The sequence below is a fragment of the Podarcis bocagei genome (genome assembly GCF_964188305.1).
Source record: "Podarcis bocagei genome assembly, chromosome: 2".
Lineage (NCBI taxonomy): Eukaryota > Metazoa > Chordata > Lepidosauria > Squamata > Lacertidae > Podarcis > Podarcis bocagei.
The window spans coordinates 68,529,737-68,557,279 of NC_138126.1; the positions used below are offsets into that span (position 1 = coordinate 68,529,737).

Below are 27,543 nucleotides of genomic sequence, written 5' to 3' on the forward strand. Positions count from 1 at the left end.
AAGCTTGCTGAGTCATCTTGAGCCAGTTCACTGCCTTTCAGCCTAACCTACTTCACAGGGTTGTTGTGAGGATTAAATGAGCCTTGAGCTCCTCAGAGGAAAAGACAGGCTAGAAAAGCAATAAATGAATAAAAATATCAGTGTAGGGAAAATATGTGCCAATCGCACACTAAAAGATGGCTATGAATGCCAGCAAAAAACAGTGTTGTGCTTCCTTATATGATTCCCATTATAGCAATTAGGGAAGTTTTTAATGTTTGATGCTGTATTGTGTTTTTAATATTTGGTTGGAAGCCACCCAGAGTGGCTGGGGAGATGGGCGGGGTATAAATAATAAATTATTATTATTATTATTATTATTATTATTATTATTATTATTATTATTATTATTATTATTCCTTTGTCACACTGCTTGCCTTAGGAGCTGGTGCTAATGTTGATGGCACTATTGTTGTCCTTTCCCTAGAATAGTTGCAACTGGATCCTCTGCTTCAGTCAGGTTATGCACCAATAAGCAGCCATCTCCATCGGTCTGCAAGGTTTGTATGAACAGGAAGGACTGGGCAGCGCCCCGTAAAGCTGACAATATTTTTGGGAAGCCCGAGAGAACAAAAGAGTCTTTGCTGGAATCCTGAAATGCCTGCCACAAATGTGGCGCTCGCTATGATTCTCCATCAGCTCCGCTGCCTAAAGGCAGTGTATTCCTCCGTCACTTCTTGATTGCTCTGGTCTATCATTTAGTTTTTGGCTGCAGCTTCAGATTATATTTTTGGGACTCGGGAAGAAGGGGACGTGGTGGGAGGGGGACGGGAGGGGGAGAGCCAGCCCACTGTAGAGAGAAAGAAACAGAATTGGAAAATAGAGAAGGAGGAGGAGGAGGAGGAGAAAGAGAGCCAGCCAAGCAGAAACCCAGCCCAGCAAACCTCGGAACGGTTTCCTGTTGCCTCCTTCTAAAACACTTAGATTCCTTCAGACCCTTGAGAGAGGCTGAAGTTTTCTCAGCTCCACTGCCCTGTCCTTGAGGTATGGCATCAAATCCTCCTTTTCCATTCTCTGCTCTTTCTCCTTCCTCTCTGTTAATGATACTAAGCAAGCGGGTCAGTTTATCAAAGATCTAACATCGGCACCTGAATTGGTGGAGAAGGGGAGTTGTATTAATGTGTGGGAATATTATTATTTTTTTGCATTTTCTTGACTTTCCATTCTTGAGAATTTTGCTTGCTGCACCTTACTTTCGTTCCTCAGCTCGAAAGCTATTCCCACCCCTCTTATAGCTGAAGCATGTTAATAGGCTTAGTTCAATGACATTTCAGAAAGAACAGGATTTTGCTGCTTATTTCATTGCTTTTCACTGCTCGCCATAAATATGTGTTTATTTATTGGAAGGAGATGACAGTAATTTTCAAGCAAGTCGTTACTCTGTTGCTAGGATTTCACAATTTAATTCCTCCCCTCTGAAAAATAAAATAATAATTAGGTCTGGCACATGGAATGCAGCCTGTCATTGGTCACTTCAGGTTACGAGCATCTAAGGAACTAAACTTGTCAAGAGAACGTTATCTTAGCACATTTAGCCCAACGATATTTTTCTTTCCAGAAAAGGGCCATCAAAAGAAGAAGAAAGTTGTTGTTTTTAAAGTATACTACCCCCTGCAATTGTCGTTATTTATCTCACTGATTTGCTTTTGGCAGAGTGACAGCAGTACAGAAAGAGGATGATTTTCAAGTCAGAATGTTGTGGGGTTTTGTGTTTGTTTGTTTTTTATAAAAAAATTAACAACAGTGGATGCTAAAAGGGATTTCATTGCCTTTAAAGGCAGCCACTGCCTCCCCTGCTCTGACCCAAGAGAATAGTTCAGCTGCTCTTTTTTTTTTGTTTGTTCCCTCTTGGAACAGTATTTTATTCCAAAACGTTTGCCAAGAAAAAGGCAGTTAATTTTGAATTGCAGAGTGCAATCTAAGCGCCTGGAGCAGTTTAATCTGGTGCAGATAGGAAAGAGCCCTGTTGCTCTGAGCAGTCTATTTGTGTGCGTATTGGTGGGGGACGAGGGGAAATATAACAAAAATGCAATGGATTGTGACTCTGGAAGGGTGGTAAAGTTGAAGGGGAGAAATTTTTATGTGTGTATGCGGAGGGGATTAAGGAAAATGCATGCACAGTCCATGAATCAGTTCAAACAAAGCCATTGTCTGCCACATAGGCAGAAGCAGGAGATTGGGGGTGGGGGTGGGGAGATATCAACTTTTCAAACTTTTGCCAAGCTCCGCCTACTGGGGTGGGGGAAAGGCGCTCTTCTCTTGTATGACTCTCCCACAATGGAATGTCGGCTTCCATGGCAACCCTTTCAGGGCCTTTTGGTTCAGGAGATGCAAGGCCTTTATGGCCTGAGACGCAGAAAGGAAAAGATGTGTCCAGCTGGAACTTTTTCCCCTTTGCAGAATTTTAGATGCGGAAAAGTTCAAAGGTTTATTTTTCGAAGTGCTGCTTTCGGTTCTGAATCGCCCTTCTATGCAGCATCCAAAAAGAAGGAATGTAGAAAGACACAACAGAGCGCCTCTTGACTTCTCCCCAGTTGTCCTTAACTGACGTTGCAATCTATTATGGCAGAGGGGATCTCATAACACACACGTCTTCATGTCAGTAAAACTAGAGCTTGGCTTCTGCAGAGGATCACCCAGGGCTCCATCGGGGACTGTGTGTTCAATGCTTGAACTCAGTTCTGGAATACCGTATTTTTTGCTCTATAAGACTCACCTTTTCCCTCCTAAAAAGTAAGGGGAAATGTGTGTGCGTCTTATGGAGCGAATGCAGGCTGCGCAGCTATCACAGAAGCCAGAACAGCAAGAGGGATTACTGCTTTCACTGCGCAGCGATCCCTCTTGCTGTTCTGGCTTCTGAGATTCAGAATATTTTTTTTCTTGTTTTCCTCCTCCAAAAACTAGGTGCGTCTTGTGGTCTGGTGCGTCTTATAGAGCGAAAAGTACGGTACATAAAGTAAAGTAAAGGAATATATCTTCTGTGCAAGTGTCTTTACCACTAACTATGGTGGTGGTGGTGGTGGTAGTAGTAGTACAGTGGTACCTTGGGTTACAAATGCTTCAGGTTACATATGCTTCAGGTTACAGACTCCGCTAACCCAGAATTAGTACCTCAGGTTAAGAACTTTGTTTCAGGATGAGAACAGAAATTGTGCTCTGGCGGCGCGGCAGCAGGAGGAGGCCCCATTAGCTAAAGTGGTGCTTCAGGTTAAGAACAGTTCCAGGTTAAGAACGGACCTCCGGAATGAATAAAGTACTTAACCTGAGGTACCACTGTAGTAGTAGTAGTAGTAGTAGTAGTAGTAGTAGTAGTAGTAGTAATTTATTTATATCCCCAGCCACTCTGGGAGGCTCCCAACAGAATATTAAAAACACGAGAAAACATCAAACATTAAAAATTTCCCTAAACAGGGATGCCTTCAGATGTCTTCTAAAAGTCAGATAGTTGTTTATTTCCTTGACATCTGATGGGAGGGTGTTCCACAGGGCGGGTGCCACCACCGAGAAGGCCATCTGCTTAGTTCCCTGTAACTTCACTTCTCACAGTGAGAGAACCTCCAGAAGGCCCTCGGCGCTGGACCTCAGTGTCTGGGCTGAACGATGGGGGTAGAGACGCTCCTTCAGGTATGCTGGGCCGAGGCTGTTTAGGGCTTTAAAGATCAGCACCAACACTTTGAATTGTGCTTGGAAACATACTGGGAGCCAATGTAGGTCTTTCAAGACCGGTGTTATGTGGTCTCAGCGGCCACTCCCAATCAACAGTCTAGCTGCTGGTCTGTTCCCTGCAACTCCAGATTTCGATGTAAATCTTCCAGAGCCCCAACTCTGGGACAGCCACTGTTTAATGGTATAGTGAAAGGACAGCAATTATGCCCACACAGTTATTTATGTCAGCTACATTCATGCCAGCTGTTTATATCTTAAAACAAAGGGCTATGATTAAACAAACCAGACTTTAATTAACTTTGTGCGGTACTTGATAGTTTAGGTATTCTTTATAACTTAAGAAAGTTGCTGATATCTTTTTGCACTGGAGGAGGGGTGAACTGTAGGGGTTTCACAGGTGGTGAGCATCTGGGCTTCCTTCCAGGCCAAACTTCCGGCCACTTTCCTCTTGGGACAGACTGCTGGTAGCTGACAACATGAATGCTGAGCAGCTGGCCTTGCTTTCATCATGGTGCCGCAGAATCCATAAAATAACATGACCCAAAATAACTGGAAAATTACAAGCAAAGCAAGCCCAGCTTTCCAGTGCTGGATATCTCAGACAGGACTTAGAATTTAGTCAGGTCCATCCATCCATTTATCTGTAAGCTGCCTTGAATCCCAGTCTGAGGGGAAAGCATCATCATCATTATTATTATTATTAGCCACAATTGTGCCAAGGCACCACTTCTGCTGAGATACAGGACATCCCCCAGAGGCCCATGAGATGGCACAGGGACTTCTGGAGCAGTCTCTTATTTCCTGGTAGGAGGGAAATCTAGAGAGAGCAGAGCACAACTTCCTTGTGCTACTTTTGTCTCCACAAATGCCAACAAGAAGTCAGCGCTGTCTGCACTGAAATGAACACGAGAGAATTGTTCTCTTGCTCCTTCCTTGCTGCCAGACATCCCTTTCACTGGGAAATGGAAGATCACCTCAGTACACCAGGGAGTGAAGTGAAGCTATAGCCATAGCTGTCAACGTTTCCCTTTTTAAAGGGGAAATTCCCTTATTCCGAATAGGATTCCTCGCAAGAAAAGGGGAAAGTTGACAGCTATGGCTATAGCTAGTCCTTGCAGGAACCCAAATGTACAACTCCTCTTAAGCCAAAGCATTTTAAGGCCCTCTTACTTGAGAGACACCGCCCCACAATAGGGAGCTGTTGTCCCAACTACAGTCCCAAGCTCGGGTTTATCACCCCAATGAGAATTATGCCCCAGGCAGCACATTAAAGGTGCATGTGATTTTTCTTTCTTTCAAAAACTATTTGCTAAATAAGACTGGAAAGTATTTAGCTTGTGCAGCTAAGGACTAGCAATAAAGAGCTAGATCATATCCCTGATATTACAGTCATATAAAGCTTCTTTCCCTTTATCTTTACGGTGAAAATTACCTGCTGTTTCCTCTGCCCTTAAGCCTTGGATATTCTGATATGTATCATTTTCTCTGCAGTTAAAGCCACACATTTGATACTAGGGAGCTGAATTATTGGGTAGTTCTCTTGAACAAGTTCTTAAAATGATGACACTTTATACAGTGCTTCTGCCAGAGCAGACTAACATCAGCTTGTTTTTACAGAGGAGAAAATGAAAGGGATACCATTTTCCGGCAGGAAAGGGAGGACTTAATGTGTGTGCCTAGCAGTACAAAGTGGAGTCAGAAATGGAATCTCCATCCTGAGCTCCTTTGGGAGGAAGGACAGGATTAATGATGATGATGATGATGATTATGTTACCCAACCATTTCTCAAGCTTTCCCCCCCTCATAGTATTACATCTTCGTAAGCTTTTAGCTAGTGTGGCTTTTGAAACATGGAGTTACTAGCAGTGGCGTAACGCCCTTTGCCAGAGCCCAGAGAAGATGAGCATGCATGTGCCCCAGGCTCATCCAGCCCTTGCCACTGATGTCGCCGGGCGGGTGTTCACATGCTGTGCGGGAGCAGGGTGTGGCGGGTGCCCTTCACCCTTCACTGTCTGCACTCCCCCGCCCCTATCGCCAGTGGGCAAGCTCTGCTGTGCTGGGCAGGGGCGGGACACGCAGAAGGTGATCTTCATCCTCTGTGCTATCCAGTCCCTGCCGCCGGGTGCAAGGGGGATCTCAGTGGGGTGGCGAGCTCCTAGTTCACACACACACAGATTGTTCGCCCAGGGCAATATCCCCCATTTCCCCCCCCCCATGCCACTGGTTACTAGACAGTCTTTAATGTTGTAAATTGCTACTTGGGTTTAATAATTGGAAATGAAATGGTGATGCAATCAGTTTCCCTGAAGATGAACAAGACAGGGTTAAATGCATAAGCGGAGCCCTGCTAGATCAGGCCAGTGGCCCAACTAGTCCAGCAGCCACAAGATGCTTATGGGAAGCCTGCAAGCAAGATCTGAGCATGGCAGCGCTCTCCCCTCCTGCGGCTTTCAGCAAACTTGCATTCTGTTCATGGAGGCCCCCAGGGTTAGTAGCCATGGATGGCCTTTTCCTCCACGAGGTTTCAAAGCAAGGTGCGCTGCATTTATTTATTTTTAAACAACTTTCTATGGGGTTTTTATAAACAGAAAGCTGCACTTTAAAAGTATTACCGTTGCAGCAACAGCTATCACACAGCCCCCCCCCATTTCATTTATATATATTTTTAAAATGTGGCATAGCACTTCAAGCAGGACCAGGTAGCTGAGCCCACTCTTTATTTAACCTCCTTCTAATTCTGCGGTGTAGGGTTACTCTCAGGCATTGTGAGAAATTCAGCTTGGTGCTGCTGCACCTCAACTGCTACCAGGTATACTTGATGATAGAGGAGGCTGACCATCAGAGAGCATTTGCCCAAGGCCCCCTCTGCCTGGCTCAGTGGACTTCCTCCCATGTTAGTGACTGTCTGCAAGCTACAAGCACAAACCGCTCGCTCATGGTACTCATCTGCAAACCTTGGTTTGCGGTTTGAAGGCTTTCTCCATGAGCAACAGTTGCAAAAGGGATCCATTTTGTTTAGGATCCTGGTCAAGCCATAGTAGAAGTTAAAGGACCCCAGGACGGTTAAGTCCAGGCAAAGGCGACTGGGGTGCGGTGTTCATCTCACTTTCAGGCTGAGGGAGTAGGCGTTTGTCCACAGACAGCTTTCTGGGTCATGTGACTAAACCACTTCTGGGGCAACAGCACACCGTGACGGAAACCAGAGTGCACAGAAATGCCGTTTACCTCCCCACCGCAGCGGTTCCTATTTATCTACTTGCACTAGTGTGCCTCTGAACTGCTAGGCTGGCCGGAGCTGGGGCAGAGCAACAGGAACTCACCCCGTTGCACGGATTTGAACTGCCGACCTTCTTATCGGCAAGTCCAAGAGGCTCAGTGGTTTAGACCACAGCACCATACTAGTCAACTTAACTGATTGATAAAAAACCGATCCTGAAAAAACATTTGGCTCTATCTGAACACTCGTAAGGCTTCTTGCACCCTCTCAAATCTGCACCAGAGGGTTTGCTGAACTCTACAGAACAGAGGGCAACAGCAAAAAGTGGGAATTAGTGAGAATTACCTTCCTTCCCAGTCCATTCACAGAATTTTTTGCTGGAGCAATGAGTTGGCCATGAACAGAAGGACCCAGCTAGAAGCATCTCTTCATAAATGCTGCATTTGAGCCACATTCATATAATGCTGCTACATGGACAGATGTTGCACAGCTCTTCTCAGAAAGAAAAGGCTCAGGATAAGTGAGCATATTGATGACTGTGCACACTATGATAGCTTTTTAAGAGAGACATGAATTGGCAACATGGGTTAATACCCCCACCATGTCAAACCAGGGTTGGAAGAGTAGTTAGAACGAAGGGTGTGAGAAAAGGGGTGCAGGCTCTAGCCTTGGCCCATGACTCCACATCCTTTAAATGAGATGGAATGTGAACAAAGAGGACAGCAGAGAAAATTGAATTTGTGGTCATTTCAAATGCTGGGTAATGAACATTATCCTTCCTTGGGAAAAGGCAGAGAAAGCAGTCCGTGGTGTCCAGAGGAAGCCACCAATGCTAATCTTAGAAGGCAGAGACGAGAATTGCAATGCTTGAGATATACAGTTGATAAAAGGCAGCCACCAAAGCCACCTAAATTGCAGGTACGGAAATAGGATGATCACATCTTTTCAAAGCTCTTTTAAGTAACTCTGGTCTCATTATTCATTATCATCATAAGGTGCTGTTTTGCATAGGAACATATGTCAAAAGGAAAGAGCAAGGAAAGGTGGCCTGGTGTACGTGTTCTGCAATGGACTCTAGGCATTAAAGACAGCAAGGCAAAATGGTGGAGTCAACTAGGACAAAAGAAACCCCTACAACAGCCTGTGTGCTGCATTCCAGATATCACGGGGCGGGGGGGGGGGGGCACCCAGGGGAGATGCCCTGGTGGGAACCTTCCTTAGCTCTGCAGCAGCTACCAGTTTCAAGCCTATTCTGGGTATAATGTGGACTTCAATGTTGATTTAAAGTGGGGATTCAATATTCCGCTGTTCCTCGCAGACTATAGACCACAAGGCAACAAAGAGGTACATGTGGCACCCAAGGGAAATTGCCAGGACAGGGAGTTTATGCAAACTGCACCTAGTGCGCTTTCCCTTTCACAAGAAGCTTTCTCTGGGATTGTTGTGTCAGATGCAGTGGTGTGGTGGCAAATATTGAAGAGCTCATCATGACAACCTTCATAGCCACACCCTAAAGGAGTGTCCAAAAGTACAGGCAGCTGCACTGATCCCTATATTTATGTGTGCATAAATGTGTGCGACACACACACACATACACACCAAAATGTAGAAGTACATAGCATATTACCAAATTGATTAGAATGAATATGACCACAATCCAATGTAGTTTCCTGGTAATAAGGGAAACCATGCATAAGTTTATAGCCATGTCAATCAAAAACCTGAACCATCTTGCAAAGAAGTGTTGCCATTTAACCTGCTAGCATGAAGTAAGAACCCCAAACCAAAGGAAAGAAGTTTCCATCCTCTGCTTGACTATTTTCCTCCTTCTCTGACTGTTCTAAATGACACAAATAAGCTTGAAAGCTTTATTATCATGTCACTCACTTGCAAGGAGAGTTTGTCAAGTACCCTAGCACCCCAGCATATGACATCATTGTTCTTGCACTTTCCTACATGACTTCCAACCCCCCAACCCCAATTAGATCATGGGGAAAAGGCAACACTTCTGCAGGATAGGAGTGTAGCTGTGATTTATTTGTTCTTGGGGTGGGGACGGACTCTGCACATGCTGAGAAGCTGTCTTTTCCTCCCATGGGATATATAGAGAAATCACTCCAGTTAAAGAAAAGCATGGGATCCTTATCAAATGTCAGCACCATTTATAGAACCAGATACCAACCGCAGCCTACATAGCAAGCCCTGGCTGAAACTAAACACAGAATCTGGTTCTTCTGTAGTTCAAACTAGGATAGTGACCATGCCACTTAAACCTTATTTGAAGTTCTGTTCCTTTGGACAACTAGCTTTTGCATCTGTTCTGTGTTCCAACCTACTCCTGGGAAACAAGAGTGTTGGGAAAGGGGGATTGCGTCTGCATTCATGAGGATATGAATGCATGTGCGTTAATCCACTTTGCAGATCCAAACTCTGAGTCTTGGCACTGAGAAGCATGTTCGTGGGTTGAGCCCCTGTGAGCCCCGGGTCTGGCTCAAATTAAGCCCCAGCAGCATGCCTTGAGTCTTTTGATTTTCCACAGATAGCCGTGTGATGGCTGCTGCACAGGTCTTCATTGCGAAAACATCACACTATGCATTTGACACCGCTATTGCAAAGTACCAAGGGTACGGCTGGAAGGCCTCAGCCAAAGCAGCTCCTCTTAGACAAAAAATAAGTCTCTTATGGAGGCATTTCTGGACATTTTTGTTTTTCAAATAAACTTGTTTCCTGTCTCCAGCGACAGACGTTTATGTAAAGCTTGTTTGCTCAGAGAGTTGATCCATGTCCCTTCTACCTCCAAGCACAACAGTGGCTGTTCTCAGTGTTTGCTGGCCTGCTGTCAGATGGGCTCCTATACCTCAGCACAGCCCCGGGCCTTGAAATCTGATATTCTCTGGGGCAAGGAACACCACTTGAGATCCTCATCCAATATTGACCAGGGTGGCTCAAGGGGTGTTGTCTTCTGAAAGCAGCCCCTTGACACCTGGCTCGTAGCTGCTGAACCTCAGCGAAGTTGTCGGACCTTGGTCATCAGTGGACCTCGGAAGCAAGGCAAGAAAGAGCCCCGCTAGGCAAAGCACAAGAAAATCCCTTGTAGATCCAGGAGGAGGGAAACAGCCAGATGCAGCTGTACTTTTCCACCCCCAAAAATGCCATTTAAAAGGGGAAGAGCTATTGACCTCAGCTTCAGGTCTTGGCAGTGACGAAGGATGCTTTCACCAGCCTCCAGAGCAAATAAAGGCAAGAGGAAAGGACTTGGTGTACTGAACAGCAGGAGAAGAGGTGGGGGCAGAGGAAAGGGCTGTCTGCATTAGACAGCCGCCTAGTCAATGGGAAATAGGCCCCCTACATAGCCAACGTGGTACTCTCCAGATGTTGTTAGGCTGCAACTCCCATCAGCCCCAAGCAGCCTGGTCAGGGATGGTGGGATATGTAGTTCAAAGCATCTAGAGGGCACAAAGTTGGTTACTCCTGCCTTACTCTATACTAACCAAAAAGTGTCTGTAATGATGAACTGTCAGGCACATCCATGATTTTGCATGAAACCTTGTTGCATCTTCATGAATGGTTATATTTCTCTTACCATGATCTAACCACATACACAAAAAATACATCATGCAAAACATGCTGGAGGCTGCAGCATGAACGTTTTTAGAAAGTTACAGTGTAAATATTGCTAAAGCCTGCTACATTTGGCATAAATAAAAGCTGAGATGGAAATTTCAGACATCAGCCTTTCTGTAGTGCATTGAAGGCAACATGTTTGGAAAACGATTCCACATTTTGGGCGCAAAGGGAGCATGCTGCAACCTGCCATAGAAATGCCAGGAAATGCATTCATATTAGATCTGCAATATATTGAGAGGGGGAGGGAAATCAGCCACATTTTGTATGAGGTTGCATTTAGGTGTGAAATATGTTTGTAGGTAGGGAGCTACTTTGCAGAGTTCAAATTTTGAAAGTACTGAGTTGGAGTTCAGAATTTTATATCCAGTAGTTTAAAACTTGGGAGACTTCTGGTTTGTGAAAATATTTCACTGTTAGATAAATATTTCACTCAGGCTTGCACTACAAATGAAAAATAAAAACCACTGCCAGTGTTGTCTTTATATTTTGTCGTACATCTGCGGTCCTGGAGGTTTTGCTGAATATGATTAGAAGGGACCAGTTGGTTAAAGGTATACAAGTCGGAGCTAAACAGTACAAATTGAGAGCATTTGCGGATGACTTAGTATTGACATTACAGGAGCCAGAATCTAGTACTAAAAGGGTTTTAGAACTGATTCAAGAATTTGGTCAGGTTGCAGGATTTAAACTGAATAAGCTAAAAACCAAGGTTTTAGAGAAAAATTTAACACTGATTGAGAGAGAGAGGTTTCAGAATGAGACAGGATTGACAGTGGTCAAGAAAGTGAAATACCTGGGGATTAATATGACAGCAAAAAATGGGAATTTATTTAAAGACAACTATGAAAAATGCTGGGCCGAAGTGAAAAAAGATTTAGAAATTTGGTCAAACTTGAAGCTTTCACTGCTGGGTCGTATTGCTGTGATAAAAATGAATGTATTGCCTAGAATGTTGTTTCTGTTTCAAACATTGCAAATTGTGGACAAGATGGACTGTTTCAAGAAGTGGCAGAGAGATATTTCTAGATTTGTCTGGCAGGGCAAGAAGCCCAGAATAAAATTTAAGATATTAACTGATGCAAAGGAAAGGGGTGGATTTGCCCTGCCAGACTTTAAACTTTACTATGAATCAGCAGCTTTTTGCTGGTTGAAAGAATGGCTACTTCTTGAAAATACAGACATTTTGGATTTAGAAGGTTTTAACAACGTATTTGGATGGCATGCATATCTGTGGTATGATAAGGTCAAAGCACATAAAGCATTCAAGAATCATATTGTTAGGAAAGCATTGTTTAATGTCTGGATAAGATATAAGGATTTACTGGAAAACAAAACCCCAAGGTGGTTGTCACCGATGGAAGCAAAAGCACAGAAAAAGCTCAATATGGAGGCCAAGTGGCCGAAATATTGGGAAATTCTGGAACAAGAGGGAGATAGACTGAAATTGCAGAGTTTTGAGAAACTAAAAAACAAAGTGCGAGATTGGCTTCATTATTATCAGATAATGGAGGCATATAATTCGGACAAGAAAATTGGTTTCCAGGTGGAAAAATCAAAATTAGAAACAGAACTGTTAGAACCCAAAACTAAGATTTTGTCAAAGATGTATAACTTGCTGTTGAAATGGAATACTCAGGATGAAACGGTCAAATCTGCTATGATTAAATGGGCACAAGATGTTGGACATAACATAATGATGGCTGACTGGGAACAGTTATGGACCACAGGTATGAAGTTTACGGCATGCAATGCCTTAAGAGAGAATATTATGAAAATGGTATACAGGTGGTACATGACCCCAGTCAAGCTTGCAAAAATCTATCATTTGCCCGATAATAAATGTTGGAAATGTAAAGAAACTGAAGGTACATTCTTTCACCTTTGGTGGACGTGCCCAAGGATTAAGGCTTTCTGGGAGATGATATATAATGAACTGAAAAAGGTATTTAAATATACCTTCTTGAAGAAACCAGAGGCCTTTCTCCTAGGCATAGTCGGCCAATTGGTGCCAAAGAAGGACAGAACTTTTTTTATGTATGCCACAACAGCAGCAAGAATACTCATTGCAAAGTATTGGAAAACACAAGAGCTACCCACCCTGGAAGAATGGCAGATGAAGGTGATGGACTACATGGAACTGGTAGAAATGACTGGCAGAATCCGAGACCAGGTAGAAGAGTCGGTAGAAGAAGAATGGAAGAAATTTAAAGACTATCTACAGAAATATTGTAAAATTAATGAATGTTAGAATGATGTTGGATAGAAATTAAGTGGTTTTCAGCTGTAATACTATAAGGGAATATGAAAAATGGATTATTAATAGGCAAAAATTTAACGTTATAATATTTTAAGATTAATGATTAGGATAAACAAAGAGGGTAAGGATTTGCTGAACCAGCAAACTGAACTGGAATACAAAAAAGGGAGGTGTGAGGAGGTCCGGGAAATAAGCTAATGAAAAATAAGTAATGGAAAGAATGAGTTGTTTTTAATCATTTTTATTTTGTATTTTTTTATTTCTTTTTTATTCTTTACTCTGTAATACTTTGAAAATTTGAATAAATATCTTATATTTTGTCGTACATCTGTCACATGAACCTGCTATCAATAGGGAAGGTCATTTGTGAGAGATCTGTACGCATCAGTCTCATAATCTTATTGTGAATACAAATTCCATATTCTCCTGGATTTCCCTTCTTTGTTAGAAGCAGGAAGTGATCAATGAACAATAGATTGTATCTGAGCAATTGAAGAGGCATTTGGCAATAGCATGTTGTATCAGTTGGTCTGGATTTCCAGATGCCCACCAGTTTGTACCCACTAGTACTCTGTGAGTGGTTTTTCAGATTAGCAAAGAGTTCATATATCATTTTACAGCCAACACATTCAGATTCTTGCCTGCATGCTAGGCACAGCAAGAGATTCCCCTTTCTTCACAGTTCATACCACTTTTCATGGACACAGATATTCAAGTTCTACAAATTGCATCTGGAGTAGACAAGATAGCTCCATATAGGAGCACTGTCCATCTGTATCAACACTCTACTCTTAGGAAAATAGGCGAAGGTCTGAAAACTCTCAGCAGGAAATATATAGGCCTGTAGAAGAAGAAGATTCTGCAGTTGCAGCCTCTGCAGTATGCCAGACTGCAGATAAGCAAAGAATTTAATCACTCAGGATTTCCGCAGTTTGTTTCCCCAGTGCTTTCTGGCAAGATCTTCCTTGGGCAAGGATGGACCTGTCTTAATGCTATTGCATTTGAAAGATAGGGCTTTGCACCAGCAGGAAGATGGTTTGGACATTACATGATGCAGAGAATAACACTGACTTCCACTTTCCCACCCTTATTTTCCCCCTTCTGAAATATTTTTGGCTCCCAGTAAAACTTTCATGTTTTTGTTTTTAAATCCAAAGGATATTTAAATCCTTCTATGGTTATCTGTTATGCACACTTCTGCAATGTAGTTAATAGGAAAAAGCTCATTTTAGGCCCTTTATTTTCCCCTGCTACCCACAATGTCTGAAACAGAGATTATTACTGAAACATTAACAGGTAAAATTTATGGATGCCAGGTTTCAGCCCAGAAATAGTGTCTCTGCCTTCTATTTCTCTGCCACCTCTCCCGCTGCATTTCCTTCTTTGCTTGTAAGGGGTCAAAATGAAGGCTTGCTTTGCTAGGTCCAGGAAGTCAGTGGATGGAGGTCATTGTGGTGTCTAGCCTTTCAACAGGCTCCACAAGGCCACCAAGTTCAATGAAATTTACCCACTGGGCATGTGCTTGGTCAGGGATTTCAGCCTAAAAATCCAGGAAGAAATTTCTGACAATAAGAGCTGTATTGGAACCAACTCCCTTAGGAGACTCCCCTTCATTATAGGTTTTGAGGCAGAGGTTAGATGGCCAGTTGTCATGGATGTTTTAGTTGAGATTCCCTTGGGGTCCCTTCCAACTCTACAATTCTTTGATTCTATCTATTGTTGAACTGTAGGTATAATCCTTCCATCAGCTAATGTTAATCAAGTTCATGCATGAATTGTTCTGCAGAAGACTTCAGCTTTAAGTTCAAGTCATTTTCATTACTCCCATTGCTTTCTTTTTTGAAGCACCCTTGCAGGTCATCAGCGTCAACTATGTCAAAAGCCTTATCTACCCTTACTTATTCTTTCTGTAAGAAGAAACAGTAACATGAAAACATGGTGTTGTGGTTACAATGTTTTACTCAGCACAGAGCTCAAATCCTCATTTGAGCTCACCATGATTTGGGGCCACTCACTATCTATCAACTTAGCCTACCTCATAAGGTTGCTGTGAGAATAAAATTCGGGGAGGATCAAGCATGCTACCCTAAATTCCTTGGAGGAAGAGTGGAATAAACTGCAATAAATGAAAATAATAAACTGACTCTCGTGCAATAAAGCCCATAATTTTCATTAAAATTAATACAGTAGAATACAGTACTCAATCCCCACCCTAATATAAGTCAAACGTTTCCTCTTCTCTCTCCAGACTTCAAACAAAGATGCGAGCCTGGATTTTCTTCCTCTTCTGCCTGGCAGGCAAGGCCCTGGCAGCACCGGTAAGTATTGAACTTAGATCAAATAAAATTTTAAAACCTGTTTCCTAGAATAAATTTCTGCCCCTCCTGCTATAGGATTGCCATTGAGCAAGGCATAAGAAAGGTGAGTTTCAGGGCCAACATACAACAAACGTATTGCCGCATTTTGACTTGCAGGGATTTTCCCTCCCCTTCTTGGTGCCAGGAAAAGATGGTTCAAACCAGCAAGATACCTATCAAATTCTAGAAATGGGGTTGTTGTTTCTGGAAGTATGGAAAGGAGAGGCTATAAATGGGGGGCATGTACCAAGCCCTGGTTTCCTTTTTTTGTTTCCACCTGGCTTTGGCCCACCATTCCTTCCCTTGGTCACAGCCGTTTCCTCTCCTAGACCTCTGCTTCTTCCAAGTCTCCTCCCATTTGCCATTTTTCCTCTGTCTGCAGCTTCATCTGCCCCCTTCTTTCAGACCCCTAGAGCCTACACATCATATGCAATTTTTTGTTAGAACAGAGTTCCTGCAGCCAATCAGAAGCCACATTGGACATTTGGCTTCTGAAAGAATGTTTGAAAACCGGAACACTCGCTTCCGGTTTTCGATCGTTCGGGAGCCAGAACGTTTGACTCCCAAGGTGTTCGGGAGCTGAGGTACGGCTGTATTCTGCTGTAGTTCTGGAAGTGGCTTTTACATCATATGAAAGCTCAAGTACAGTCGTACCTTGGAAGTCAAAATGGAAGCCATTCCAGAAGTCCGTTCGACTTCCAAAACATTCAGAAACCAAATCACAGCTTCTGATTGGCTGCAGTTAGGGAAATGGAATAAACTGCTGTGTGAACTCAGGCGAAGTCAGAACAAGCATGGATGTACACATGCCAGAATCCATCCTTCTCAGATGACTATATTCAAAAGTTTGATTCTTTTCAAAGTCACTGCCAAAACTGCACCTTAGGGACAGGTGTGCTGTAAGTGTTGCTGGCAAAGTCCATAGGGTGGTGCCCAAGTTAGTGAGCAACAGGAATTTTAGGACCTTAACTCTTTGAATTCTAAGTGTGTATGTGTTTTAAATAAAATTGGGCCAAGGATACTTGAGTGGCTTCAAGTCTATTAAGGAATGAGATACGGCAATACTGCATTCCAAAGCAAGGCAAGGAGCTCCACAGACTTCAGTGGGGCCTGCTAGGTTCTAACTGTGGCAAAGGGGAGCATTACGCAGAAGGTCTCACACTTTCTTCCTGCTGGTTGCAGCACTTGGGTGGGGTGGCAGAGGAGCTTTGTACATGTGTGTGTTTGGTCACTGCAGTAGGGGTGGAGCTTCAGGCACAAGGTTGAGGGAAACCCTGCAGTAGAGCTAGGATGGAAGACACATCCACACCTGACTTCCTTATTTCTTCCTTGCAGCAGGATGCTCTACCAGAGGAGATGGAAGTAGTAGAGGACCCTACAATAGAGGTACGAGGTGAATCAATACTCCCCTCTTTTTATGTGCTTTGTGGGAGCAGATGCATTGGAAGAGGTGGGATAACGACTGATGGGAAGTTGTATGACCGCCATCCAAGCAAATTGGGATGGATGCTCAGCAAACAGGTGGTCTGGAAGCAACCTAACACATTTTCTATGGCATATACATTCAATGGACTGCTATCTGCTTACGCCATAATAAATATGTTAGTCTTTAGGTACCTCGAGACTCTTTGCTCTCTTTTTTTGCTAAAACAAACTAACACAGCTATCCTTCTGGAGATAGTTGCTTCAGATCACCATTTCTCAAGATCGGGCTTTTTATTCATTTTATTATGAGTTAAGAGCTTTCATACTGCTTGCTTGAAATTTAAGGGTGATCAAGAGACGAACGGAACTGCAGCTGGAAGCACTATTGAGAGGTGGGGCCTGTAACTAACTCAGTCACAGTGTGGAGCGCTCTTGTTCAGGGTTCCAGCTAGCCACCAGTCAGCCATACCTCTCCTAGGACACCCCATTCCATTCCATTTCCCCTCCCCACCCTGTTTTCTGTAACCTCCGCCCACAACAACCAGTTGTGCTCATTGAGCATGTTCAGTCCTCACTGAATTGCTCAAGAGTCCCCCTCCCCTGCTTTTATAGTTCACTAAAAATTGTGCTTCTCCAAATCTTCCTCAAAGACTCCTGTGCTATTTGGCTACATTTTAGAGTATGAACTCACTATTGGCATATAGTATACTAAATACCTCAAGGACCACCTCTCCCCATATGAACCAACCGGATCATCATCTGAGGCCCTTCTTTGTGTGCCTCCTTCATGAGAGGCCAGATGGTGGCAACATGAGAACAGGCCTTTTCTGTGGTGGTTCTCTGTTTGTGGAATGCTCTCCCCAGGGAGACTTGCCTGACACCTTTGTTACATATCTTCAGGTGCCAGGCAGAAACATTCCTCTTCTCCCAGGCCTTTGGCTAATTAAACAATCTATGGCCTTTTAAATTGGAGGGTGTGTGTGTTGTTTTTGTTTGTTATTATGCATTTTCGACCACCCTGTAATCTTCAGGTGAAGGGCTGTATAGAAATTTAATTATTATTAATAATAATACCTCAAGTTGGCTCTTCTTTCATGAAAGGAAATTAACTCTAGAGACATTTCCCTGACCTTTGGCTTCCTAATGCTGTGAGTCTCTCTTTAAACAGCCTATTTGAGTGGGTATGGTTTCTATGTCGCAACAGGCTTCCAGGTTGTCATCAACCAGAACACAACAATAACTGACCTTATTCCACCTCTCTTCCCAGGAACCTGTGGGTATCAACCCCGTTCAGGTGGAGGTTGGAGAGTTTGAAGAGCCCACTGTGGATGTGGAGGAGATTGTTGCTGAAAGTAAGCAGTACTCTGGATATTATACTTTAAACCTGCAATGTTTTATATGTACACATAATATAAGCAGGGCCAGCCCAAAACATTTTGGCACCTGACATCCTGCCACCTGAGGCGGTTGCCTCACCTTGCCTCAAGGGTGGGCCAGCCCTGTATATAAGAATGCAAATTTTATAGAAATGCAAAAAACGGAAGAAAAGGAGTTGCTGCAGCAGCCCTGGCATGCTCATGCCAGATGATGTTTCTTGCTACTGTCATTTAAGTCCCGCCCTCCCAATCTTACACCCTGAAGACCCAACAGCATAACTCTCTCCATAGGCTGCTTTAAGTTGCAGGGGTATTGCTTTAAAGCAGTGTTTCCCAACCACTGTTCCGCGGCACACTAGTGTGCCGCGAGATGTTGCCTGGTGTGCCGCGAGATGTTGCCTGGAGGGAGGCGGGCGAGTCGGGCGGCAAGAGGCGGGGCGGCGGCGGCGAGGAGAGGCCGCCCAGCGCGGGGCTCTCGCCGTCTGCCTGCCTGGCTGCCTGCGAGCTCGGCGGGCAGCGCCTCCGTCCGCAGTGCCCGCCTCGCGGCTCTCATTCCCTGCCCCTGCCAAAGCTCACCCAGCCAAGCCGCGCTCTCCTTCCTGCCTCGCTTTGCTGCCTCCTCCCCCCCCACCCCCAAAGCTTGGAGGTTCCCCGGCAAGGGGGAGGGGAAAAATTGAAACTTACACTTTCGTGCGTCCCTCCCAGCATGACGCTGCGCGCTGATGTCACGGGGCTGTAATGGTGGTGTGCCTCGAGATTTTTTTCATCAAACAAGTGTGCCTTTGCCCAAAAAAGGTTGGGAAACACTGCTTTAAAGGACCACAGAGGGAAGGAAATGGTCTGTGAACCGCATGCTCCCTCTGAGGCTGGTTCTCACTCCATTTTAGCCCTGCAGATTGTGTTTACAGATATTTTTTAGGCTTGGGAAAGATTCAAAGTACATTAGATGGTGGCAGTAAGGTATCACTCTTTCAGAAGAGAATGCTGACAGTTGCAACTTAACTCCAATACATCAGTTAAGGAGTTCTGGTCATTCCTGTGCTGCCCTAGTTAGAGACAAACATAGACTATTGGACTCTATGCCTTGCTCCATAAAATAAATATGTTAGCCTATCCTACATCTGATGAGCCAAGCAAACACTACGCTGGATGGCTCAGACACTACTGTTGGTGAAAAGGCTGAGTATATCGCTCCATGGCTAGTTTTCCAGGGTTTTTTTAATAGTGAGGAACCACTGACACTGTTTTGGCTTCAAAAATTGCTTTTCTTCCTGGTCTTGCTTAGATCCTTGCCAGAACTATCACTGCAAGCACGGCAAAGTCTGTGAACTGGACGAAAACAACACCCCTATGTGTGTGTGCCAGGATCCTTCCAGCTGCCCAGCCAGCACTGCAGTGTTTGAGAAGGTGAGCAGAGAAGATGAGCGAAGTCAGGCCAACAGAGCAAACTGACAAAAGTGGAGGTCTTGGGAACAGTGATTGCTTATAGCCTCAGTTATATCTTAGCTTTAGCATAGCAGCTGATGCATCTCTGAGGTTTCTCCCAGTAACATCTGTAACTTCTGGTTAGGGCATATCACATAGTTAAGTACTATGTTACCAATGAAGGGTGTTTTGCAGGTATGGTAAATAGCCACGTCATCCAGCCCAGCTGCATGAAAGGAAGCTGCAGGAATTACTAAGAAAGGGATGTGGCAATGACAGGAAAGTGGCCACCATGCCACTGGACAGAATGAGTGCAGCTTGTCATTCTTCTGAATCTTTCAGTGGTTTTGTTAAATACAACTGACTATCAAGTCTTCCTCAACAGCCCATGACACATGGAGTGAGAGGCCCTGCCTGGCAATAGTTCTTCCCCTATCTGATGGGTCAGTGCCAAGGGCATTACTAGAGGATAGCAGCTCCATCCCCTGGACTTTGCCCTGTTGAGTGCCATCTTGACCCTGGCACTCTAACATCTGCATGCAGCTGCCAGGAAATTAAATTACTTGGGAGTGCAGTGACAAATATATGCTGACCCCATCAAATCCAGGGTTGCAGTCCAATCCTTAAATGAATTGAAAGTGGAGTTATGGGCTGGATAAGGATTGCCAAGTAGAGGCTTTATGAATACCTGATAGACATTTGAGCTTGTCTATCTCTGGAAGGTTATTGATGTTGTCCTGGATGGGGAGAAAGATGGATCCATGCTGCATTTGAGCACTTTGTCTTTCTAATGCAAATAACCCTTTTCACAAAGGTATGTGGAACTGACAACAAGACCTATGACACCTCTTGCCACTTCTTTGCCACCAAATGCACTTTGGAGGGAACCAAGAAAGGACACAAGCTCCACCTGGACTACATTGGACCTTGCAAATGTGAGTTTTCCTCCTTATGCTGCAGATCAAAATCCATTCAGAAGGCAACTAATCAACATCTGCTTTCCAGATGTTGTGGCACTACAGCTCCTATCATCGTTGACCATTGGCTATGCTGCCTAGTGCTGTTGGGAGCTGTATCATAACATCATCTAGAAGGCACCACATTGGCTACACCTAGCCTATATTCAACTATATTTTCAGAATTAGTGAATCCATATGGTCTAAGGAATAGCAAAAACACTACATCAAGTTATGTTGGCATGGAAATATATGGAAATCTACATGATCAGTGTGGGTCACAAATAAATAAGGCTTGGCTGATGGGCATCCTGAAGACTATTCATTCAAAGGGGTACACAGCACCTGCCAAAAGATTGAGTTTGAAAAAATAAAATATTTAGGCCATTCTGTGACAACACAGAATATGCCTTTCTGCAACATCTGCATTCATAACAGTCAGGCAACAGATTCTGAGAAATGTGCTGAGAAAACTGACCCATAGGTCAGCCCAAAGGCATGGCATCTACCATCTTGGTTACCTCAGCCATTGTGTTCACTGGTCCAATAAACCAGGAACAAACCTTGCCTAGAGCTTGTGGTTTGTCTGTCATGAGGCAAACCACAAGCCTGCTTTTGGTTGTAATGCTAATTCAAACCTCAATTTAGCCCCAGGCAACAAGGCAACAGCAGAACCAGGGGAGGAGCGCTGTGGTTGAGATTTCAGCTCTGGGAACCTACACATTTGCTAGTCTGTGCCGTGCCATGGCTTGGCTTGGCTTAGCATTACATGTGAACTCGGTCTCTGTCAGAGAAGGGTAGCTTGGACTCCCAATTAATCACCTGCACCCGAAGAAGTGGGAATAGCTAGGAAATCTCTGCAGGCTCCTCAGCTACAGCAACACTTCTGAAGACACAACCTTGATCTATATCTAGCCAAGATTTCCATGACCCTGCTCACTGGTAGATAGGTTTTATAAAGTTTTCATATTTCATTTAATGCTTCATAATTGCAGCTTATTTTGGGTGTAAGATTTCACAGGGGGGAGAAAATGACATAATCAGTTCCTCAGGTCTGATGGTCACAGAATGCATGGCCAAGATGGTTCTGCAATGTTGGGTGCTGGCCTTCAGCTTTGTTTGGTCCCTAACTTTAAGGCAAACGTGATCCTCTGTATCCTGTAAATAGAAAATGTGATCCTGCAAATAGAAAATGGTCTATTTACCATGCTGTAAAGTTCTGCTATAGGTTTTTAGTGGATTTTGTGATGTCTCTTACATGACACCCCAGGTGACAAACAAGTAATAAAGTACTCATTCAAGAACATTCTTGTCTCCAGCATCTTTCTACGTCTATCTCTAACCACAAGCCTGTAGAATGAGACAGCTTCTATTTTGCAGGCATTGTCCTTGCCCTAGCTCAAGGTATCCACAGTTGCTTCAGTGGCTGTGATGATTTCCTGTTTCCAGGGGCTCCACTATGGATGCCTTGTGCAACTAACAATCGCTCATTTAAGCATGCAGGCAAACATGTTGAATAAATTGTAAACATATCACCAGCCCAACTTTTGAGCAGATGGGATGGAGTTAGATCAGGTCAAAACACAGAAAGTGTGGTCAAGGCGGCTTAACTGTGTTAAGTGTTGGCAGGATATTTTTATTTTCAAGTGGTCTCTAAGTTTAAGGCAAGAAGCGGCCTTTGCAACCAACAGAAAGAAATACTTTAATATCTTCTCCTCCAGACTGGATTAACGTGATAGCTAGCATTTTAACAAATATGCCATTAGTCAAGTAAGTCCTAGATTAATTTAAAAAAAACAAACAAACACAGACATTTAAGCACTGAACTCATGGATGGTTGATGAAGTTAGATAAATGTTTTCCTCCTACCTGGAATGCTATTTTCTGCTGCTTGTGAAAGGCAAGCTTATACTTTCCTATTTTGTGCAAAATGAAAAACTTAAGAAGGTAAAAAGTTCAAAGACAAACAAACCTGGATCAATCCACAAGCTGTTTATTATCTCAGGTTAATCCTAAAGTTGGTTCTGATGTCAGGGTGCAGAAAGAGAGTACTGGCTTGAAGAGATTTTGGGGAGGTTTCTATGGGGATGAATGGCATCCCCACAGAAACTTGCAGAATGGGCCCCTTTTTTGCATTGTCAGAAAAAATAAAATTGTGCAAACTTTTTGAATGCAGTGGCTCTCTTTGCTATAATGCGTATTGCTATCTAATAATTTCTGTGCCGTTGTTAGGTAGAGTCAGTGTTTCATGGTTAAAGACAATAAACATGGCTTGTCCTTGACTGTAAATGAGCTGATGGGTCTCTGGTTGGGTTTCAGTCATTCCTGAGTGTCTCGACACCGAGCTGAGTGAATTCCCCCTGCGTATGCGTGACTGGCTGAAGAATGTGCTGGTCACCCTGTATGAGCGGGATGAAGACAACAACCTCCTGACCGAGAAGCAGAAACTCAGGGTGAGCTACCGCTCCACACAAACAACCATCCCCATAGCTTACATGGTGCACAAAAGTGAAGTCTTCCTACATTGTTATTTTTCATGGTTATGGATCTAACACCCCATCACAGCAAGGCCAACACATCATATCACATCACACGTTAGCCCACCCATTTAAAGAAAACACTCCCCGCCCCCAAAGTGCACCTAATATTTTTCAAGTGTATGCCTAAACATACAGCATATGAATATAACAACTGTTTGAAAACATGTGTGTCTCACCAGCACACCCATTAGAGCCAGGATTACATCTGTAACAAATTCATACCCAGCACACACTTCTGGCAAGTCTGGTTCTTCTGCCACACAATGCATGACATGACCTTAGCTGCTCAGTGCATGCCATTCGCAAAGCCTGTCCTGTGTCACCAGCCATTGTGTGTCTTGCATTACCTTCATGTGCTGGAGTATTCCACCAGGTGGAAACTTCTCTTGGAGAGCATGTCATACCCCCCTTCCTGTACATTTCTGCCAGTAATTCACTGCTCTGTGGCTCTTCTTTGGCCATCTCAGGATGAAATACAAGCTATTGCCCACTTTACCCCAAGAGAAAGGCTCTGATGGTAGCTTCAGACTAATTTCTTTTTTAATGGAAATTGTATCTTGATGAATAGGTGAAAAAGATCCACGAGAATGAGAAGCGCCTGGAAGCTGGGGACCACACAGTGGAACTGCTGACCCGTGATTTTGAGAAGAACTACAACATGTACATCTTCCCTGTGCATTGGCAATTTGGTCAGCTGGACCAGCACCCTGTCGATGGGTATGTACCCACCCACTTCCCTGGCCTGTGATAAACTCTAGCAGAGACAAGTCACATTCGTCTTAGATCACGAGCAAAATTCTATTTTTTATAACCTTCATTAGCCCTCATCAAGCAAGGCTTAAAATAATAAATAGCCTAGGATACAAGAACCAAGTCCCTAATTTATCTTAGGTGTAAAATAGCCTGCACTCAGCTCTTTGAAAAGCTACTTTGTTAGCAGAGGTCAGGGTGGTGTTTACTATGAAAGATGGGCACCTTCCCTTACTGCATGACTGTGCCACCATCAAGCATTTGGCTTTCAGCCTGCTAAGCAGTACATCCTTCAGATTCTCAGGATTCCTAAATTTAACTTTTAAAAACAGAAAGGGAGTGTCTGCCGAAGGCTCTGGTATCAACGGATAGAGAGTACAGCCCATCCATTTAAAGGGCTGATTTCGGGGCATTCTCAATCCACATAATGTCCTTCAGGTTTGGGTAATGGGATGTTTTGCAGGTCCTTCCGTTTCTTAGATAAGACTACTCCAGAAAATGAGAGAGATTTCCCAAAGAACAAGATATCTTTGGTATATAAAGCCTGATCCATACATTCTCCAAATGTCATGGTGCATCATGACTGCGTCCCGCAATGCTCTAGTAATGTACGAAATGAGAAAATCACAGGAGAAGAATGGAGCACATGGAAAGTTCCTACATTAGTTTTTGTTTCCTTTCATACATTACTAGACTGACACAAGTCAGGGGGTTGGAGCAGATGCCCATTGGGTCCCTTCCAACTCTTATGATTCTATGATAGGTCACAGATACAGGAAACTGGCCTCCATGAAAGCTTGGGTAAAGTATGACTAGGAAACAGGCCTCAGTCCAATATAAAAGGGGGGAATTGCTGCCAGGGACAAGACGAGATGGGAGCACCAGTGGCTTGAATTGCCAGCGTGGATTGACCTAGCCCAAAGTTAAGCCCACAGATATGTGCTCATTGTCTTGATGGCACAATGGACCCAGAACATAGAAGCCTTCCTGTTGAATGGACATGAGAATGAGCCTCAAAATATAAAGGAAGGGTAGGATTGGGTGGGAGTGGAGGACCAGAGCGAAGGGATTGTTGCCTCTGTCCTTTCTGCCAATCTAGTGAAAACTGCGGTTGATGGTAATTTTACGGTGTTGTTGTTGTTGTGACCACCTTGATGCTCCTCCTTTCAGGTATCTGTCCCACACTGAGCTGGCCCCACTGAGAGCTCCCCTCATCCCCATGGAGCATTGCACCACCCGCTTCTTTGAAACATGTGATCTAGACAATGACAAGTACATCGCTCTTGAGGAATGGGGCAGCTGCTTTGGCATTAAGGAGAGTAAGTATACCGCACACCAGGGCTAAGGCATCACTGGGACTTCACTAGAGGAAAGGGGGGGGTCCCTAATTCCAAACATCTCCTGATGATTCCAGACCAAGAGCACTAGGGAGATACACCAGAAATAATAGCACTTGCATAAAAGGAGCTAGCCATGTCTAACAGTGCAGTCCTCTATACGTTCACTCAGTAGTAAATCCCACTGAGTTCCATGGGTTTTAGTTCCAGGTAAGTGATCATAGGATTGAAACCAGAGCAACTTCATAAACTAGCCCAGTTGGTGGCACACCTGATGAGCACTGGGATCTACTCTGGAACTCCTTGACAGTCTGCCTCTTTTATTTCGCTTGTACCCCAATCTTTCTCCAAGGAACTAAAAGCAGCCTACCTTTGGTTGTCAGGCTGCTTCCCTGTTAGACACCTTGTGGGGCTAACCCTGCTTAACTTTGGCAGTGGGACTCTGGTCAAGCTTCAGGTGGGGTGATGTAGTTTGTGAAAGGTGATGTGAGTTGTTAGGAGACCCCTATTGCAGTTCACAGAGTTCCCTGGAAAGATAGATTAATTGTTAAACCACTCCTGGGAATTGCAGATTTCTGAGGGGAATAGGGGCCTCATAACAGGGTGTGGAAGGAACATCAACAGCCAAATGGGGCAGCTGGTTTGGGCAGGGGTGGTCGGCTGGGCTGGCAGGCAGGGATTAAGGGTGGATTTTTCAATAAACACTCACATACATATTGGGGAATAACACTGTACAGATTCACACACAACGTGTTCTTACACCATGCCTTTCTTCTTCTTTTGCAGAGGATATTGACAAGGATCTCGTAATCTAAATTCAGCAGCTTCTGCTTCTGTTACCTGCAACTCCCATGTTTTCTTTTCTTTTTTTTAACAATTTGGGGGTTTTTTGGTTGTTTTATCGGGGACAAGGTGCTAATATAGATCTAAACTTATATATTAACGGTGCTAAAAGAAAAAGAGAGACAGAAAATTGTTAGTAGCCTAATCTATACCACTAGATTACTCTGCTCACGCACTCATCTGTGTGTTTCTGTTGACCTCTTGATTTGATAATATCAGTACAATGAAACAAATCCGCTTCTGTTCAAAGTATTGACCTCCTCCGCCTGGCCCTCTCTTTTTCTAACTTTTTTTTTTTAAGAAACAAAATCTTAACGTGTTTTTGGCTATTTAACTATCAGGCTAAGGACCTCCAGACCAATTTACTCCCTAATTTCTAGAAGGCAAGTAAAGGAAAGTGTACCAAAAAGGGTGTTGGGAGACTGGGCTATACAAAGTCAAGTAGTGGGGCAATTGTTTTATGAAAGTTTAGGAGATCCAGATTTCAGTTACTAGTAGGATGGAAAAAGCGTGCAGTTGGGTAAGGCCTACAAAATCCAAAATGGTGACTTTATGAATTCTGCGGTTCTCGAATCTGGCACCAACTCACCTGAAAGGAATGATTACAAGAGAGCAACTGAGATGCAAGGGGGGGGGGACGAAGTCTTGTTAACTCCCACCTTTTAAAATAAAAAGTAAGAAAATTCTACCTGCTTCATTGCTGCGCAGTGACTGTATTCTTTGTTGTTGTCTTTACCATGCTTTTAAAGTTAGATTTGGTGCTTATCTGTGTTTGGTGGTGCTTATTTTTCTTTTCGTAGTCTTTTTCCCTGCTGTGGTTTGTTTGTCACTGAAATCCATTCTGAGGAGCAAAAGCACATTTCCCTAAGCCAAGTCTTTCCCTCCTAGTCATCTATGGCCATTCTAAAATTCCCATCTTGCCTCTGAGGAATAACACTAGGCCTGTTCCCATGATAAGCTGGATGCGTGTACAAGCGTTCTCTACACAGGTTCAAGTTTACATTCACTGATGTGTACAGCTCAACTACAGGCCACACACGGACTGTCACACTGAATGTAACAAGCAAGTGTCCACTCAATTGTTTGTGCACACACATTGAACATAACATGTGAGCACCCCTTTTGCACGTGATGGTTCTACTCATAGGGAGGTGTGTCATGAATAAACATTTGCATTTGGGTTGAGAAAACTCAGGGGAAGTATCCTCCTAATAAGAACATCTTCAGTAGCAACAAATAGTTAGGTCTCATAGGCTGAGAAGTCACTTTTATTTCTTAATGTACTCTGTACATCTTAGTTGTACAAGAATGTTACCGCAGTGTGAGCAATGAGGAATTTTCTCAAACAACAACAAAAAAGTAGCTATTTGAAACCACCACGCTATATGAGATCAAAAATGAATCTGTAGTCCTCAGTATATTACTAGTGACCCTCATCTCAGGAAGGTCACTTCCAACTATCTGCCGGGAGCTGAAACTTGTGCCACAGTCTACCATTTGAAAAAAGCCATTTATCTTAGATTTGATCTTTTGACACATTTAGTAAAAAAGAAATACATATATCTACAGGTGACCATGGCACTGAAGTATGGGCTAGAAGATTAATCAGTTCTATGTCGGTCGTGTTAAATAAAGGTGAGATCTTAGGCTCTGGGAGGTTACGTCTTAATGTACAATCTATATTCAGGATTTAAATTGGTTAAACAATGATTTCTGTAACCCATGAAC

The 27,543-nt window shown here is 43.7% G+C and overlaps 1 protein-coding gene across 1 annotated transcript; it reads left to right on the forward strand.

Annotated features, from left to right (window-relative positions):
• The first annotated feature begins 863 nt into the window (after positions 1-863).
• SPARC (secreted protein acidic and cysteine rich) lies at positions 864-26,512 on the forward strand. Its single transcript, XM_081181149.1, has 10 exons — positions 864-1,023; positions 15,055-15,124; positions 16,499-16,549; positions 17,856-17,940; positions 19,250-19,371; positions 20,204-20,324; positions 22,665-22,798; positions 23,454-23,602; positions 24,806-24,954; positions 25,759-26,512. Exons 2-10 carry the CDS (start codon positions 15,068-15,070, stop codon positions 25,785-25,787), a joined length of 897 nt encoding a protein of 298 aa, XP_081037275.1. The 5' UTR covers positions 864-1,023; positions 15,055-15,067; the 3' UTR covers positions 25,788-26,512.
• The last annotated feature ends 1,031 nt before the right edge of the window (positions 26,513-27,543 follow it).

Bases quoted from the DNA above. Each gene is read 5' to 3' on its own strand.
- SPARC (XM_081181149.1), top strand. From the start codon at position 15,068: ATGCGAGCCTGGATTTTCTTCCTCTTCTGCCTGGCAGGCAAGGCCCTG. The intron at 17,941-19,249 runs GTAAGCAGTACT...GGTCTTGCTTAG, and splicing joins GGAGGAGATTGTTGCTGAAA to ATCCTTGCCAGAACTATCAC. The intron at 23,603-24,805 runs GTATGTACCCAC...TCCTCCTTTCAG, and splicing joins GACCAGCACCCTGTCGATGG to GTATCTGTCCCACACTGAGC.